General features: G+C 47.6%; 7 protein-coding genes across 7 annotated transcripts; 2 read left to right on the plus strand and 5 right to left on the minus strand.

The window, feature by feature from the left end:
• Window positions 1-611: 611 nt before the first annotated feature.
• Window positions 612-3,119, minus strand: N7517_005785 (Major facilitator superfamily domain general substrate transporter; the record flags this gene model as incomplete). Its single annotated transcript, XM_056723515.1, has 4 exons — window positions 612-1,309; window positions 1,774-1,965; window positions 2,017-2,888; window positions 2,944-3,119. 4 exons carry the CDS (start codon window positions 3,117-3,119, stop codon window positions 612-614), a joined length of 1,938 nt encoding a protein of 645 aa, XP_056579765.1.
• Window positions 3,120-4,764: 1,645 nt separating this feature from the next.
• On the plus strand, window positions 4,765-5,788 carry N7517_005786 (uncharacterized protein; the record flags this gene model as incomplete). Its single annotated transcript, XM_056723516.1, has 2 exons — window positions 4,765-5,071; window positions 5,175-5,788. The coding sequence occupies 2 exons, from the start codon at window positions 4,765-4,767 to the stop codon at window positions 5,786-5,788; spliced, it is 921 nt and encodes a 306-aa protein (XP_056579766.1).
• Window positions 5,789-6,298: 510 nt separating this feature from the next.
• On the minus strand, window positions 6,299-9,978 carry chsB (chitin synthase class II; the record flags this gene model as incomplete). The annotated part of the gene is made up of 4 exons (XM_056723517.1): window positions 6,299-7,229; window positions 7,284-7,450; window positions 7,502-9,398; window positions 9,761-9,978. 4 exons carry the CDS (start codon window positions 9,976-9,978, stop codon window positions 6,299-6,301), a joined length of 3,213 nt encoding a protein of 1,070 aa, XP_056579767.1.
• Window positions 9,979-10,696: 718 nt separating this feature from the next.
• On the minus strand, window positions 10,697-11,696 carry N7517_005788 (DUF1774 domain-containing protein; the record flags this gene model as incomplete). The annotated part of the gene is made up of 3 exons (XM_056723518.1): window positions 10,697-10,896; window positions 10,956-11,395; window positions 11,473-11,696. 3 exons carry the CDS (start codon window positions 11,694-11,696, stop codon window positions 10,697-10,699), a joined length of 864 nt encoding a protein of 287 aa, XP_056579768.1.
• Window positions 11,697-12,462: 766 nt separating this feature from the next.
• On the minus strand, window positions 12,463-13,524 carry N7517_005789 (inositol monophosphatase family protein; the record flags this gene model as incomplete). Its single annotated transcript, XM_056723519.1, has 1 exon — window positions 12,463-13,524. The coding sequence occupies one exon, from the start codon at window positions 13,522-13,524 to the stop codon at window positions 12,463-12,465; it is 1,062 nt and encodes a 353-aa protein (XP_056579769.1).
• Window positions 13,525-14,332: 808 nt separating this feature from the next.
• On the minus strand, window positions 14,333-15,539 carry lap1 (putative aminopeptidase; the record flags this gene model as incomplete). The annotated part of the gene is made up of 2 exons (XM_056723520.1): window positions 14,333-15,313; window positions 15,363-15,539. The coding sequence occupies 2 exons, from the start codon at window positions 15,537-15,539 to the stop codon at window positions 14,333-14,335; spliced, it is 1,158 nt and encodes a 385-aa protein (XP_056579770.1).
• A 632-nt stretch (window positions 15,540-16,171) lies between these two features.
• N7517_005791 (uncharacterized protein) lies at window positions 16,172-17,430 on the plus strand (the record flags this gene model as incomplete). Its single annotated transcript, XM_056723521.1, has 3 exons — window positions 16,172-16,544; window positions 16,643-17,162; window positions 17,226-17,430. 3 exons carry the CDS (start codon window positions 16,172-16,174, stop codon window positions 17,428-17,430), a joined length of 1,098 nt encoding a protein of 365 aa, XP_056579771.1.
• Window positions 17,431-18,611: the final 1,181 nt, after the last annotated feature.

Genomic DNA, 18,611 nt, shown 5'->3' on the forward strand with positions numbered 1-18,611 from the left:
TTGAAAGTCTGGGAGGCGATGATTTAATTGAGATACTAGGAGCAATGGGCAGTATTTATAGGTTATTCTGTCCTTGCGAACAGATATCATCTCTTCATTTGTCATTTTCGGGACAGAAGTACATAGAGGAACGAGAGTGTCTTGCAAGACCCACTGAAGGATCGGAACTGCTGGACCGAACTGCATCTGTTAGTTAAAATTTGGGAATATGGACATCTTTCTCCAATCATAGAGGTCCTGATGGAGAACTTCGATAAGATCTCGGAGAACATCGGTCAAGTCGATCTCGGATTTCTTTTCATGTACGCCTTATCACATCTCTAGATCTATCACATGGTTATTTGACATACTCTATGCCTTTTCTGCTTGATATTCATAAGGATTTATTTCTTGTCTAGAATGCAGCTATGAGTTCTTCTACTGACTCTTAACTCCCTCGAGCTTTACTAAACGGTGGGGCTAGTGCAGTCCTGCAGTTACCCCTGTCGATGATCTTCAATAGCGCCGTTAATGATTTACTAAGACTTTTGCGAACATCAAACAATGAATCAATAGACATGTTCTTTCTATTTTTCTATATACTTTATATATGCAAGGAAAATTCCAACATCTCAGGCCAACTCGGCTCGCAAATCCTGCAGTGACTTAATCTGACCACCATCCTCCCCAAAATTCCCAACATCCAGCCATTTCTCCATAGCAGTCTTCAGTGAAGCATCCCACTCATCTCTCAAAATAGAATACCAAGCCGTATCCCTATTCCTTCCCTTGACAATCATATGCTGTCGAAAGACACCCTCAAATGAGAATCCCAAGCGCAAAGCCGCCCGCCTTGAGGGCTCATTCAGCGAATGGCATTTCCACTCCAATCTCCTATACCCAAGATTATGGAAAGAATGTTGAGCGAGGAGATAGATCGCCTCTGTCGCGGCAGTCGTGCGCTGGAGCGCTGCCGAGTACATCACATTCCCGATTTCGATGCCCAGGTGGTCGGGAGTCATACGCATCAGAGAGAGATAGCCAATTGCCTTCCCAAAAGTGGGGAGAGAGTTGCGCTTGTCGATGATTGCGTAGAAGTAAGGATCTGTTGAAGTGGATTTCGATGCGATGCTGGCTTTGAAGGTTTCAGTGTTTGAGTATGGCCCGTCAAACATGTAGTCCCAGAGCGCTTCTCTAGGTGGTTCAAGTCCGCCAGTTAGAGCGAAGAGGTCATCGGCGTGCTTTGGAGCGAGTTTCTCGAGGAGAATTGTTCGCCCTTGGATTTGTTGGCTCGTTGGTAGTAGAGCCGGGGTGAAGGGGACTAGTGGGCCTTTTGGGCGTAGTAATGCCATATTTGGGATTTCTTTTGTTTGAGTTACTGGTAATTGAGGGCAAGGGGAGATGGGGCATTTATATCGATTTTATTGTTTCTCTGAATACTATCAGCTCATGACTCACGCCCAAGTGTGATTTGTTGCAAATCCCGAGATCCCGTGACAGGGGTTCCCCGAGGACGTGATAGGTCGGTTATCCGAACTATAAGATTCAATGCTTCGAAAGACAACAGGGATTATTTGAGAATGAAAAAGAAAGTACATATTGGCTCGATAATGGGGTCAATGTCGTAAGAAAGCCCCGAAGATTGAAAAAAATTAGTTACATGTGAGCTATAAACAGTTCTATTTCCCTTTTAAAACAAACCTGTTTTGCCCCTCTTTTTGTATAGCAAGTACCATAATCCAATCAATTGAAATGCACCAAAACACATGACTATCCCACTGAACAACTGAATACCTAGGTAGTTCAAATCCTCACTCCCATCGGAGCCAATTGAAGCGAGTGCACCTGCTATTGGTGGCCCTAGAAGAGACGCAAAACTACTCAAGCTCTGCGCCATTCCAAGCCAAGTTCCAAGACTCTTGGGGTCAGGGCAGACGTGTGTGAACACGCTCGGTGGAAGAGGAATCAAAGCCCCGGAGATACAACCTGTGATTTGGGTCAAAATAGAGCACCGATGACGCAGGAAAAGGAACTTACCATAGAAGGCCGCAAAAAGAATAAACCGTACAAGTGTGTCTGCACTGATCCAACAAATACACAAAACGCCAGAGAGTACACCGCAAACGATCCAAGCAATCATCGACCCAAAGTAATGAGCGAACAAAGTTAAGACAACACGGCCAATAACCGAAGAAGCCTGGGAAATCATCAAGACATTAGATGCCATTGAGCGCGAGGTGCCCAGTTTTGTCTCCGCGTAAGTTGGAATATAATAGAAAGGCGTGATATAACCAAGGTAAAGGAAAAAATTTCCAATAGCGAAGCTCCAAAAAGGCAAATCTTTGAAAGCGCGCAAATCAATCAAGCTTCTGCGCTGGGTGGGCTTAACCTTCACTGAATGTCTGTCCGGTACCAAAAGCATAAGAGCAGCCGCGATAAAGAGCGCCAGCATCAGGAATGCGATAAGACGAACAGTCCAGGGAAATCCAACTTTCGATATAAGTTGGTTGAACATGATAGTGTAGACAATACCCCCGACAGGAGCACCACTACTCGAAACACCTAACGCAACAGCTCTTCTTGTTGTAAAAGAACGGCTGACCAATGCCATAGCGGGAACATAAAGCAATCCGAATCCGAGGCCCACGCAGACTCCCTGACTTAGGAACATGGCGTAGTACTCGTGTGCAAGACTGAGCATCATCATACCCATTACACCTAAAATACTTCCAATGATAATCATGGACTGATTGTAACCGAGATCGAAGAGTGGGCCGGATAGTAGACCGCCGACGATTAAGAGCCAGGATTGGACTGTTCCAATCCAGGCGATATCAGATGATGTTGATGTTGGGATGTAGCTGAGCGCATAGAAGCTTTGGAATGTTCCGAATGCAAGGTTTAGACCCCTAGAGAGATGTTAGTTTTGATATTCAATTATGATTCGGAAGGTAGTTGACAGACCAGACATTGAAGAATATAAAGAAAGCACCGAGAACTTGAAGACAGCCATGCACTTTACTTTTTACAGCAAAGGTAGAGGGTATTTCGGATGACTGATCATCTTCCGGAATATGTGCTAGATCTGTGATCTCAGGATCAACGGGTGCCGTACCTTTTTCTGAGAACATGTTTAACATTTAACGGCGATTAAGTTCGATAAATATTATCAAGACATAAAGCCAGAATTTGAAGAAATTAACAAAAAGTTGAGACCCCTCAAAAGGTATTAGTCAGTCACTATATTAGCCCTGTATGCGACACTGCCGTGTTTACCGATGGAGCGGGGTGTGTTTGGGGTAACCTATATCACGCATTTTGAAGCCTTACGATTCGGAGTCGATTATATATCAGATTTGGACGTTTGATTTTACTAATACGCGTCCTTACTATAGAAGTATCACGTTTATCAGGATTGAGTTGCGCCATCGTGAGTGAGATTGGGCCATATAGTAGCTGTAGTTTGCCTCGGCTAGAACCTACCGATAGTTTGTAATATGATGAGTAAACGTCAAATCGCATAAGTTTGCTATGATTATATTTGAGAGACATATTGACTGGGGTAGAGCTTGAATACTTCAGGAGATCCAAATTAAATTATGACAATGAAATCTAGCAATTGCTAAGAATGGCATCGCGGACAACGGAACCATTTCCGAAGGATCAGACCTATCAATTGATACTGAGACCTACGAGTTCTTAGAAGATTCCTAGTCAACTAGGCATATTACTCAAGGGGGCATTGCCTAATTTCATTGTTGTGACCTATGGAACCTATGGAACCTATGGAAACCCCCAATTCCAGATCAGTGACTAAAAACAAGAAACAACTTCATTTGGGAGGTCGATTCAAAGATCCACGCCTTTTTTTTTCACTCCGGACCAAGTACGGAGTAGCACGTTCCTCTCGCGGTCTCCCAAATTATGGCATCACAACCACTAACAGTGATCTAGATGTGCCTCAGAATGGGTCACGTTGACACGAATCAACTTTCATTTTGTTCACCACTACGATCAAAAGCTCTCATGATACTTCGCCGCTAAGTTTATTATAGTTCTGAGTTGAGTTTAATGTAGATTCCTCATATGCGAAACTGGTCTGACACTCTCGGGATTTCTCTGTAGTAATAAGACCACAGTCTTCCCCCTTTCCATAATTATTCATACTCTCCGATACAACAGGAATAATCTATGATATCATCTAATAGCGAGGAATGTCATCAGAAACTCACGTTTCAGAATGACCCATACCGAGGCAGTTAACCAACTGGCCAATTACGAAGAGACGTATGCTACCATAATAGTATAGTCAAATCGCATAAGACTTCGTGGAGGTCGACAATCCATAATGCAAGCGCCTAAAATAGTCAATCGATAACACGCAATTAGCCGGATTATTCTATGCTTATAGTAGTCCAGCACTCTCTCTTCTACTGGGGACTCCCAATAATGAAACTGCAGCACCACCCTATAAACCCAATATAATAAGGCCCTTAATAGTTAAAATTCCTTTTTCGCCCATTTAATTTATTTTCCGCCAAAAATAAACCTGTGAAACCCCAGCGCTTAGGATGTTCGACTTAGGGCATATTGATCTGCGGGCTCCCAACCAATCCGAACGATCAATTAACCGCCTTAAATGTAGCCCCAGTAGATGTCAAAGCTATTATTACTTATTCTATGAGCCTCAGTAAAATGGTTTTAGAAGTTAAAACCCTGTCTAAAATCAAATTAATATCTTACCCTTTTCCTACCCTCCCTTTTACTCCCTCAATTAATGAAGAAATGATTCGCGTCAGAGGTATCCTTCGCCTGCTCCTCTTCCAAGCAGTATTGCCCACTATAGTCCAATCTCGGCAATGTTACCTCACAAATGGCAAAGCAGCAGACTCAAGCTTCCAGCCCTGCTTCCCAGATCAAGATGACAGCCCCTGCTGTTCACTAGCCAAAAGCAACACAACCCCCAATGACATCTGCCTCTCTGGCGGAGTATGCTATATCCAAGATCCAAATTTCCGAGGCCTCCTACGGCAGGGTGCTTGCACCGACAAGACTTGGAAGAGCGGACAGTGTCCCGAACTCTGTGATACGGGTAAGTTAATATCACATATATTTTTTTCTCCATAATATACACCTTCAATAAAATACCGACCCTCACTTCCTTACCGATCAATCCTGACACATTATTCAAACAGTCTCCGACGCAACCCTCTACGTAATCCCCTGTCCCCTCCAAGGCCGCGGCTTCTGGTGCTGCAGCGTAAACGGTACAAACTGCTGCGACGACGCCGTGCGCCTAGACATGGGCCAGATGATCAACGTATCCGTGACATCACTCACATCAGAAATTTCCTCCTCATCGGGCTCATCTAAGTCCGCGCTCTCGTCGTCAGTATCCTCCGTCTCGCCATCCCCAAAAGCATCATCATCATCGCCTTCGTCGACCAACGCCAACACCGATACCGAAACAAATACAAAGACCAATCCTAAGGATACAACATGCACTCCTGGCTCAAACACCAGTGCCACATGTCCAGCTTCTAAAACAACAGTGATTAGCGCTGGACTCGGTGCTGGGTTGGGTGGGTGCCTTCTGATCGCTATTGTGACGATGGTCGTGCAGCGGCGGATCTACAAGAAGAATCTGCGGCAGAAGGAGGCGATGATTGATGAGATTGCTGCGGCGAGCTCGGCGCAACATTTGGGTTATCCCTATGCGGGGAGGGACAAGATTATGTTTCCGGCAGAGCTGGGGCCGCGGGATACGCGCATTCATGAGGTTGAGGGGAATGGGCTTAATGAGAAATGAGATAGTATATGTTGGGATTACACGGGATCCAGGTGGCAGTTTCTAATTAGGATATTGACGTGTTATACGAACTTTGTACATAGATGTTCAATTTTAGCGGTGTCTAGTGTTGGAACTAGAAGTTGCGTACGAGTATCGATGTAGAATAGGCTAGAGATAAAATCTCTGAAAAGAGTATGGGATATTAACTGGGGTTAAATCATTTTGTTAATCACCATCCAATGCATTAATTCCAACCCCCCACCTCCAAGAGAGCGCATAAGTACATCAATCAATACACATGTCCAGGTATCTGGAAAAAGAGAACGAGCATAAAAAGTAAAAAAAGAGCATTATCATAACAATATTTCCATCGTAAGAGAAAAAGGAAAGAGTAAACACCTGATATCTCAAAAATCAGAAGAACTCCACGAGACCTAGGGAAACCAAGCTAGAAGGCTACCCCAAATAAAAAAAAAGAATCACAAGCAAATCAGAAAGAAAAAAACAAAAATCAATCATCTCAATCATCTACTTGCGCCAGAACATAGCTTTTCCAACCGCCCTACCAGCAGTCCAGCGAGCCTCGGCAATTTTATCCTTAAAGGACGCACCGCCGCCGTAGCGCACAGGACGGGAGGTCGCCCCGGACTCAGAGGTAGCAGCAGCACTCGAACCACCGAAAGAGCTGGGAGCAAAGTTTGTCATATTGCCCGCATCGAACTTCGTCTTCCCTTCGACGATCTTCTGAACGACGTTCAAGATTGCGTAGGTGGTGGAGCCGATAGCACGAATAGCAGCGAGGACAGCGACAGACCACAAGATGATAGCGAGGTAGATGTTGGTACCACCGGAGTCAATACCGTAGATTTCGGAAATAGCCATACCGAGGACTACATTTGCGACCATCCAGATGGAGACCATGTAAGTACGGACGGCGCGGTAGTAGTCCTCCTGTAGCTGGGAGTCTGATGGTGGGGGCTCAGGGACCTCGAGGCGATCACGGAGGTTGCGGAGGGCCGCGTCATATCCGGAGTCAATGTCGAGTTGCTCGGAGGGCATTTCAATAACGACAGTTGAACCGTTGATGGTCTTTGCTGCGCCGAGATCGGTGTTGATCACGTTGTCACCTTTGGTTCCCCAGGTTACGTCGTGGGTGTTGCAGAACGCGTAGACCTGGAGAATGCAGATGTAGCTGGGCATGAGCAGGAAGTATTGAATCGAAGAGGTGAACATGTGCCACGGGTCCAGGTAGAGGAATGAGGTGTAAAAGTAGAGACCGACGGTTGACAACATGGAAAGGACGATGTTCATCATGAGGCCGTCCCCTACTTCCATGTCATCCTCTCCGACACCAGCACGTGCGAGTAATTCTTTGACCACCAAGTAGAGGGCGCAGAAGACAGTGTAGAACATGATAATGGCGTAAATAATGATACCAGAGAGATAGAGATTCTTGGCACTAAAGGGTAATGTCAGTTAAGTCGCAATGTATGATCAAGTATCGTGGACTCACCCTTGCGGTCGATTACCTAATGAGATAATGAACTGCAAACACATAACCAGAATACAAGCATAACGCAAAACGATGAAGATGTATTTGCCCATATTGTGACCGAACGGATCAAGCTTCGGATCAGTCAAAGAGCCAGCAATGAAGTAGAAAGCGAGGTAGAAATTGGCCTGTGGAAAGTCAGTGAACGCCTCCAAAGAAAAATAGCTAGTAAAACTCACAAGACCAAAGTAGGTAAACAGTAGATTAAGGAATTGATAAAAGAACTCGATATGAAGCAATATCTTCCGGGGAAGAGTATGATCCGTCTTCCAGATCTGCTTGGCATTGAAAATCGAGTACACAGCGGCGAAGAAAGCACCATTCAGCCATCTTCGGCGCTGGGAGATGAACTCAGGAACCGTGTCCGGGACATCAGTCTCTCCAACGGCGTTCTTGACGAACTTCAACACCCATCTCTCTTCCCGCTTGGCAACCAATTCCCAGCAAAGAATACGATCTTCAGCCAGGTACATATTGGCAGTGAAAACGTCTGCATCTTGACCGTGAAGTGTTTCACCCTTGAAATATTGGTTGAGGGGGCCATGGCCATCTGCGTCATTTTGCAGGGCAAAGAATCGATAAGCACTAAGCGCACCTGGCAACACCGTGATATAACCGAAGACCGATTCTAGTGGCTTGTCCAGAATGTTGGACATCTTGTATTCAAAATTTTGACTCGCCACAAGAGGGTTGAGCAAACCGAGCATGTTCTTACCCTTGGCAGCCTTGATCTCACCAGCTGCACCAGCAACATTGGAGTCCTGATCGAATGCCTTCCACAGGTGGTAGAGCGCCATTGGCTCTGGTCGGGTTCCAACATCGAGCAAAATACAGATATTGGGTTGAAGGGCACGACCGAAAGCATTGAAGAACCATCGATGGGAGTTCAGCTTCTTCTTGTTATGTTCCTTCAAACAGAAGATAACCTGACACGGGACAATTCCCTTCTCAGCACCCTTGAATTTGAGATCATCGTCAAGCGAGACCTGCGTGGTGTACTCGTACACATGTGCCTGAACTTCCTTTTGGTTGACAATATTCTTCGCAATACCCTCCTGGTACACACCCAGGGCGGCCAATGCGTTGAGGGTACGCGGATGGACCTTCTTACGTCCATCGGCGACAATGCAAACAACGATCTTCTTCCATCCATCACGGCCCCATGTACGCGACTTAGTCCGCGAGCAGAAGTGGCTGATATTCTGCATCACACCGTGCATAGTACGAGTGAAACCAATCTCGTCTTCATTGTACATGGTAATACAAATAAACAGCTCTGTCTCTCGAGTCGTGGTACCAATCTGCTGGCGAAGCTTATATCCCCGTTCGCCGTAATCGTCCGGATCGGATGTGACAGCGGTGTATCGCATGTGTGTGAACTCGCGCTCGTCACGGCGAGGCAAAAAGCTGTGGAGAATAGTGGGAATCTTGCACTCCAAAATAAGCTCACCGTTGACCAGCTGAACTTCCTTTTTGGCGACCTGCTTGGATCGGACACCACGACGGCCCTGCTTGTCGGGTGCTGGGCCATAATGGAGGTTGGGATCCATCATGTGCGATTCGTCGTTATCTTCATCATCGAGGTCGACTTTTGACATGCCATCTTTCTCGTCACCCAACATTGTCGACTCGCTCATGAATGATCGGACGCTACCGCGCGATGTGTGGTGAATTGTGCGGCCGTCGCCGCCGAATGGATCTTCACCATGGGCGTCACCAATATCAATGCTGGTATCCACTGTTGACTTTGGTCCGGAGAACAAAGGCGCAGGAGGCAATGGTCGACGGGGACTACCCCCATATCTTGAGCTGGGTGTACCGGGCCGCGGGCTACCGTTTAGATCGGCCCGTTCATATCCAACACTTGACACGGACGGTGGCCGGATGTGTGATGGGCTCCATGGGCGAATTGGCGATCCTGTTCGTGCCGGAATAGATGGGTAGATAGAAGTGTCCGCGAGATTCCCTGTGGGAGGCGGGAAACTGGGCCCACTTGCCAAGCTGGATGGTGGACGCGAAGGCGAAGAGACACTGGGCACCTCGTAATAATGGTCATAGCTTCGATCTTGTCCGGTCCTAGAATGACGCGACCTAATGTTAGACCTTGGTCTTGGACGACGTTCCATTTCGAGTCGAAGTTGGCAGGAAGAGGGCCAATGTGGAGATGGAGTGATGGATGAAACGATAAACAAATGCACTGGAGTGACAAATGTTCAATGTTTACAAGGGGGGTGATCGACCAAGCAGCAGGAAGGAGTTGGCTCCAGCCAAGTAGCAATGCCTACTGGCAATTGCCCAAGGCACAAGCGTTCTCCCAGCCTCTCCATCATGTCAATGAAGGAGTTAGAGCCGTTGGTGCACGTGGCTCCGTCGCGAGGGAAACCACTGGAATTTGAAAATGGATAAGATGACATTGGAGGCAGTTGGGGAATACATACGGAGTGTGATGATAATCCGGGTCATAATGGGAAGGCGAAGGAGCCCTGTGACTAACTAAGTCGTCGGCGCCATCACCGCTGGGCAACAAGCGCATCGTTCCTCCATTGAGACGCGAGGCATTGGTTGGAGAATCGGGATCGGACAGATAGGAAGCCGAGTCGTGGTTGAGGTATGCGGGCGGCGCGTCGCCGTAATTGGATGGCGGATGACGGTTCATGATAGAACTTGGAATGTGGTGCCTTTTTTTGTCAATTCACTGCCTCATAGTATGGTACCTGAGGTGGGTATCGATGAGACGATGAGAATCTATCCTCGTCTCTCGAAGATAAGACAGAGCGGGCGTGGACCTGTCAGGTTCGACAGTAGAGGAATGGAGGAATGTAGGTACAATATCAATATTGATGCTCGACACACAAGCAAGATGAAAAATACGAAACAATGAAAAGGATAAGAGGAATCGATTAGGCAGACAAGTCCATCCCGTTCATATCCGTCGTGCATCAACAAGGTGGAGGTGCAGCTTGTTGTCAGGGCAACGCGCGACTTGGATGTCATCAGCACGGGGTAAAAAAAATCTTGGAAACAATAATCAGACGGTTATTAAAAATAGAATGGCATTTTCTGTTTCATTTTATTCCTTTCGCCAATATTAAATTGTCAAGTTATTCAAATATTCAATATGTCTTCAATACCCCCAGTCCTAAGTGGGTCGATGCATTTTCACAGTGCATTGAAGACTACATTATTCCATCACAAAGAAAAGTGCATAATTCTTCCAAAACAAGACTGGCCTTGCAGATCTCCCCAACTTTCATACTTTTATTCTCGTTTCTCGTTCTCGGGCCATCGTCCAGTCCGATCCTAAAAGTAATCTCCGACTGCTTACATTAGGCTGATCATAGCAGTGGGTCTCAAATGCTGGCATGACGACACGCTCACACCCCCTCGTTGAGCAGTGGCTCTCTCTCCCGGTCAACCGACTCAGGGTGCGCAACGCGACGGAAGAGACTGTCACGACCAGTGTACTTAGTCGTAGAGATGTAAAGAGAGACGGCCAAGAACACGGCAAAGACGGTAAAGGCAAAGATCCACTGCAGGGCAATGATCTTGATGGCAACTTGTCTGAGGGCAAGTGCTGGGAGTATATATATCAGTAAAGCATTCGACGAAGTGATAATAAAAGGAAGAACTTACACAGCGTCAACCAACTCAAACAATATCCAAGGATATAATCCTCCCGGAGGACAATATCAAACAGTCCAATTGCGAGGATAACCCAGATAAAGATATTAGCAACAATACGGCCAGGCAAGTTGTGGCTGTGGACAGCGACCGCGCCGTTCCAGAACAGCGCAGTCAGTGTCCAGGCATAGGGGCCGGCGACGGCGGGTAGGTGCACAAAAGCCGGTAGACCGCGGTGGCGCCAGTAGGTGACTGTCTGGTTGATTAAGTGGGCGATGAGGATAATCTCTGCGCCCCAGAAGTGGTTGCGGGTCCAGAGGAGGATCCAAGCGGCGAGGAAGAGGTTATTCAGGATGAAGTGGGTGGCAACGTTGGCAGCTGCCGTGACGAGGACATTGTTCTTGGAAAAGAGGTGCCAGACATAGCTGAGCTGAGAGAGGAGGAGGAAGATCCTAGACGGGTGGTTAGATGAATGTTCCAAAGCATACTCATGTCCAATATACGCATAAGTGTGCTAGGTTGCACTTACCAGAAAACACCTGTCACAGTAGTGTTCTGACTGAATGGAGTATTATGCTTATTAGCCTGTTTCCAGATCTTCTTGCTCTTCTTGGTATCGTCGGGCGAGTGAATGGAGTAGTAGATGCCAACCACCACGACCAAGGCCCAGGTGAGGGGTACAAGGACTCGATAGGTATTCAGCGAATTGGCGCTGTGAGTTTCGCGTCTCGCGAATGGGTTGAATGATGCCATGCTAGATTTACTAAAGCTGAAGCTGAGTATTAATATAAAGAAGGAACTGAGCTACGAAGGGGATCTTATAAGGGATTCCGCGCATAAGGTCATCAGACCATTTTAACCTTGGAACCTTGGAAGAACAGGATATGATGCAGATGTGATGACATCAACGCTTTTATCTGTATCGCTATTTTACATCCATCCATGGATATATGTACTCCGTATACATATATGTAGGGTTACTTGTAATTACTTGTAACTCGAAATCTTGATAGATTATAATCTTTATTCATATTTTGACTAGAAATACTTGTGTGAAAGGACTACTCAAAGTGAGAAACTATAATCGTAACTTCTGCCAAGCGTAGATCACCGTGCACAGTCATATTACAAAGATCAACCTTGTAAATGTATTTAGAAATACAGGTATGGGAAAGCTACATAACTCGAAAAACACTCCATTTATGGGACCTTGAAAGAAAAGGAAAGGAAAGACCCACAGCCTTTGGCGCCGGGAGACAATTTGAGCCTAAAAATAACCTTGGAAATATTTAATAGTGCGAAACGCGCAAAGGACACCTTTTCTACTAATAAAGGTAGGAATACTAATATAACGCGGGGAAAGGGGGCCAGTGCTCAAGCCTCATGCCGGTAGAGTACATTATACACATACTAAGTATACTAACCATGCCAATGATATGATTATCTAGGGTATCAAAACCATGCAAAACACAAAAAAAAAAAAAACCACACCATATATAAAAGAAGGGAAAAAGGAAACTTACAATCCCCGCGCTTCCTTCACAGCCTCCAAAATCCTCCCATGAACCGAAGCCGGCCCAACAACCATGCCATAGCACCCAGCCAAAGTACGGCCGAGTGCACAATCAACTGGGTTCCCCTCAAGATCCGTAACGAGGCAACCCAATTCCTGCACAATGAGCATGCCACCCGCATGATCCCAGATCTTCGAGCGATAATCCGGACTCAGCGGCACCTTGACGAAAGCATTACACCCTCCCTGCACCGCAATAGCAACATAACGCATCTGAGCCGACCACAAATCCACCGGGTTCGGCCACGCACAGCCAAGACTCGCCGCCACACGGGCATGAGCCTCGAGATCCTGCGTCTTTGCTGCACGCGTATCAATGAACCGCACGTCGGAATCTCCAACTTGCGGGACATGTTCAAGCGGGCGTGCTGGCAACAAAGCGCCCGGACCCATAGGTCTGATGGTAGCACCCTGCCCGGCAACGGCTGAGATCATCTGGCCGAGACCATTGCGGTCGACGCGGTGTTCGGCGACAGGTCCTGACTCCAAGAGGTTGGGGCAGCCGAGGACGCCAATTTTTTGGATCCCATTTTCGACTAGTGAGAGGCAGACTGCGTACTGTTCACCGCGGATGAATGTTGCTGTTCCATCCACGGGGTCTAGAGTCCAGGTTCTGCTGGTGGGGGTGCAGGCGCCTTTCGCGCCGAGGTCGATCAGGTCGAGGAGCTCAGAGGGGGTGCGTGGGGTGTAAAGGAGGGCTTCGCTTTCTGGATCATCGAGATGGACGCTAGTTGCCAGGTCCCAGGTTCTTGCGAGGAGGTCTGGGTTTGAGCGGAGGGCTGTAGCGTCTTCTTCGCCGACGATGTCGTCGTCGGGAAAGGCGTTGTGGATGGCTGCGATTATTGAAGCTTGGGCAGCAAAGTCGGCAATTGTCACGGGCGATGAGTCGCTTTTGTCAAGGGCGCCTTTGTCGACGGCAGAGAGGAGCTCTTTTGTTAAGATTGCTGCTCGTTGCACGGCTAGGCTGGCGAGCTGGAGCTCTTTGGCGTAGGGGGCCGAGGAGGTCATGGTGGACGGTTTGAAGGGTGGTTTATGTGGAGAGGCTGGGATGATTGATCCCGAGGAGGGAGATTGGGCTTGACCGGATGTAGAAATAATAATTGGAAGCGACAAGTATGAAAACGGTGGGTTTAGTTTTCGGACAGGATAGAGGGGCATCACGTGCAAAACACCGGTGAGTATCGCTACGTCATATCTAGATCTAGCCCTATACAAGGCACAGAATTAGAGACCTTTCTTCTCACTTCGCGTTTCTAATAATCTCACTACACCCACGTAGGCTTCAAATCTACTGCGTAGGGCTTTGTTTAGGAGGTAATACATATGAGTATATTGGGTTAAAAGGTGTTATCTTGGTACAGGCTATAAGCGCAGAATCAGAGAATTATGGAATCATGGGATTTTGTTTACTCTAGGTTTATTCAATAAGAAAAATGGATAAAGATATCAAAGTTGAGATCACAAGTATCACCATCTATAGCCCAATTTCATGAATTCCTAAACGCTTTTATCTAGATCGATACCCTGTATTTCGACTACGATTCACATGGCCCCGACACAGCCTGAGTGCTCAGGCTGGGGCATAGTATACGTTGTTGTGCTGGAATTACGGAGGTAAAAAAGAATGATTGTGGATTACTAAGATATAGAGTGCAACAATTCGTAATCATTCAATTGAGGGTATGTAGGGTATAAGCCTCCAAGACCGAAAAAATAAAACAGCATCAGGTTGAACCTCAATGTACTCTTAACGAGGGAACCCAGCTCAGAGGTATATCACATAAAACGCCGAACCATCATATAACCCAAGAAAAAATCAGAAGGGAGCAAAAGCCAGCTCGTAAGCAAAAGCCAAGCTCATCTTCGCATGCTGTAGCATATGATCGAAGCTCAAATACTCGATCTTGTCCTCGGTGGTGTGGATTCTCTTATCGGAGTTCTCAAACCGAGACTCGATCACAAATGCCGAGGGATATCCGTACCGACTAGCAGAAGCATGATCAGAGCATGCGTAGCCACACTTTGTCTCGACATAAGGCACATCGCAGTAGGTAGTGATCACTTCCTTGATAAACGCAGTAAGGCCCGGATCGACGTAATCGACAATAACACCCACAGACTCCTTCTCGCCGGCATCCAGAGTACCCTGAACATACCCAGTCATGTCCTGCTGGAGCATGGCCTTGACGTTCCGCTGGTTCTTCTTATACTTAGCATAGACAGCCTGCGATCCGAGCAAACCACCCTCCTCAGCAGAGTACCAGTGGAACTCGATGGTGTTGCGGGCCTTTCCGTGGGCGATAGTCTCCGACCGCAGCAGGGCGCGAAGAGCTTCGAGGATAGTAACTGTTCCACTGCCGTCATCATCCGCACCTGGAGCAGCCAGGATCGAAGGCAGGAATAGGTTGATGCTGTCCTGGTGGGAACCGAGGACGACGGTATTATCCGTCTGGCCGGGAATGCGGGCGATAATACTAAACTGACCCCAGGGATGAGCGAAGCGCTCGACAGTTGCACCGTGGTCGCTGGCGCCGGACTCATGCACTGCGGCAGTCACTTGATCGAACAGCCAGGTTGCTGACTCGATTCCCGTTTGCGACTTGTAGTAGCGCGTGTGGAAGGATGTGAAGTGTTCCAGGTTGCTTCGCATGTTACTCTTGTCGAGGGTTTCGGACAAAGGCAGAATCTCGTGCGAGTGCTCCATCGCCCCTGGGTAGTGAACGACCCGTGTGGTGTGGAGGGTTCCGTAGGAGCCTGATTGGTATTCCTCGGTGACATCGATGAAGTTCATTCCATCCTTGGTGGAGCATTAGTACTAGTCATATAATTCGAGTTGGAACTTTTACCAGCTTGAGCGACCATTTTTCTTCTTCGGTTACCCATCTGGTCCGGTATGGGGCCAGTTCGATCAGAGACTTGGACTGCGGGTTCTGAACAATCGAAGGCGCTAGAGGTTGTTGTTCTGGGTTGACCATGGCCATGGCAGTTGCCGTTGCGCTCAGCGCAAGAGTGAGGAACTTCATGATGAAAATAATGATAAAAAAGAATAAGCAGAATAAGGAACTAAAGAGGGTCTCAGCTTTCTTTTAAAAGCTCCAGGTCGCGCGCCCTGCGCCAAGCCATTTTTGGACCCCGCGCGCTAAAACACCGAGGCTCTGTATTATTAGAACGGGAGCCTAAGGACCTTCCGGTCTATCCGAATTACAGAGTATGAACTATTGAACTCTCTGGATTAACAAATAGGCTATATCATATTCAAGACTCAAATCCACCAAAGGCATGAATTGGTGAATCTGGGGATATCGAAGGTGGAGAATGGAGAATGTGAATAAAACTCCACCGACTGCCCTGCGGAGATAAGGCTCATATCACTTTAATAGTATACGGAGTCCGCTGGTCAGCCTTGAGCTAGTGTACTTCGTATAGTACTCCGTACAGCCTCAATATTCTGCTCCACCTGGTTCTCTGCCAATTCCCAATTCCCAAATAGGAATATAGGGCTAGGGCTATCAGATACCCACTTTCCACCAATCAGCGTCCAGCGAGTTGTCCCGTGCAGACAACTTATCTCTCCCCCTGGGTCGTTATCTTGCCCTTTCCTATCCTATCCTTATCCCTCTCGCTCCCTAGTATTGCCTTACTTAGATCGTACATTATGGCTATTCATCCACGTCTGCACCCAGAGGGTTCGCAGGGGCACCTGTCTCCCCAACAAGCCTTAGCCATCTCTGCATGGACAGAGCAACATGCAGCAGCAGCCTTGCAGGACATGACTCTATCGGACTCAGCCCCTGCAGCGAGGACGTCTACACCCACCCCGATGCGCTCAGGTCTGCGCGGAGCCACCGTTTCACTGTCGATTCCTCTCGATGACGAAGCGATCCCATCTCAACGAGTCAAGGTCGAGTCCCGCCCTCCGACAGTCAACTTTCGACGTCGGGAGCCTCTGCGCCGGGATGGCCTCAAGACCCGAGAGGCTCTGCTCAAGGGTAAAGACGGCAGCCGTCGAAGACAGCGCTGGGAGAACGGTACGTATATAGACTAGATAGGTCGCGATGGATGCCGACTCTGTACCTTTTTTGGCTTTGGCGCAGGTTTATCAGGCAACTGCTGACCAGACATTAAGATCGTCTGTTGCACAACCCCTGGGCGGAACCGCCGTCTTCGAAGGACTGGGATGTCCAACCTACCTATCCTCGGCATGACCCGATGCCTTATTATCTTGCGCCCCTGTGGGACGTTCACTATTCCCATGTGGCGGATCAACAGTCGGCTTTGAAGGCTGCTGAGAGAGCTAATGAGAAACATCACATCCCGAAGGAACTGAGGTCAAAGCTGAAGCATGCGCGTGCTGCGCATGGCATGCTCCGAGATCTGGAAGATGAGGTCCGTACTTTTATTCAAAAGTGGAATGAGAGGGAGCTTCTGCTTGAGAAAGAGGGGTTGCGGGATGCCCCTGAGAACTTGGCCAGTGATGACTCGGAAGATGAGATTGTATTTGTCGGTCGTAATGGGCAGATGCACGACTCTCCCGAGCGAAAGGAGAGACTCCGCCTGCTCCGAGAGGAGATCAGTTCTCACAGTGAGCGGGAAGGTGAGAAGATGGTGCTTGAGACTCTAGCTGATGATCGTGCCGCTGGATTTGGGTATGTTTTAAGCCTTCCCCCCATCGTGATGCCAAAATTGACCAGTCTACTAACACTTCACAGTCGCTGGTTGGTCCACTCCATTGCATCCTACTATGGGCTGCACACTTGGTCCGTCACAGTTGAGGACCGGCGAGAAGCCTATGTGGGCTTCCGATCTCCGGTCCCAGGAAGCCGTACCGGGCTTGTTTCCCACCCAGCTTGCCATTCTGAAACCTTGATCAAGCCCGGGGAGGAGCTTCCTCGGCCTCTCTATGCGCAGGTGTAGACTGCTGTATTCTTGTTTCTTTCTCTGTCTTCCAGATTGAACTTCTGTTTTGGCTTCCATTGATCTGGGCTTCAAGGATATTGTAATCACCTCGGCATGAACCCGGACGTGGACTCTCGGCCACAGGTATATAGATCTTATTGGACATATTTTCTCGGTCGCAATTCAGGCCAAGGGATATTTTCTCGTAGCATTGACGCAATGTTGATCAATTGTCGACGCGACTATGTTTAGTGGGGACTATGAGTTCATCGTGTTTATATTTGCTCAATCAGATCAGAGTGAAGAATTTGAGATCATAGAACCCCCCTTCTTGCGATGTACATAAATCTCAGTCTGTGCGCTAAGACTAGCCGATCATGTCGTCATGTGGTAGACACCGTTAATAAACATTAGCTCGTACGATCGGAATGATATAAACTCTTTAATTGTCTAGGGCGAACTGTCCAGAATCACGGATTCTTATGGCATGATATTTCGACTCCCGAGGTCCGTATAGACTGTTATATATAATCTCGGTTATTACTGTCTCCACCACACAACCTGGAACAATCGGAACGGACCGCGGGGCCCACGGTTTCCAAGGTTCTCATGACGTCTAATGTTACATATATAAAAGGAATGTACTATAACATATAGCACGAATATTAGATTCCCAAGTGTTTGGACCCTAAAGGGTCTGAACCCTAAGTCAATGGACTACAACATACGAAGTACAGGGAGTCTCGTGTCCAGACCAATTCGATGCAGGCCCCCGCAATCTCACTGGTTCTCGTGTCGGGAAAGAAAAAGCAAAAGAAATGAAGCCACGAATGAAGACGAAACACAGTGGCCCAGCTAATCCTCCACCTGATTATGGGAGCCATCGTACAGCACATAGTGCGCTAAAGGAATTCTACCATCCCTTATAGGTAGATTCCATTCACTCATAGCCTAGATGTGAGGCTGGCTCTCGTTTCTCTCTTTTTCTCTTTGTGCCACGCCCTAGGATAATTAGGTGCAACTCTCGTAAATAAATCTTTTGATGTGTAGAACAAAGAGTCGGGTACCCAAATATGACGAGTTGAACATTCTCCATTTCCCCCCCCCCAAATGTTCTAAATACTTCCCACATTGTGACAGCCCAGTTTCCCACATTCTCTCTTGTTTCGATCCCTTTCACTATTTGGTTTTCCATCTTT

Source organism: Penicillium concentricum, assembly GCF_028827145.1.
Source record: "Penicillium concentricum strain IBT 3081 chromosome Unknown utg000002l_segment0_segment0, whole genome shotgun sequence".
NCBI lineage: Eukaryota > Fungi > Ascomycota > Eurotiomycetes > Eurotiales > Aspergillaceae > Penicillium > Penicillium concentricum.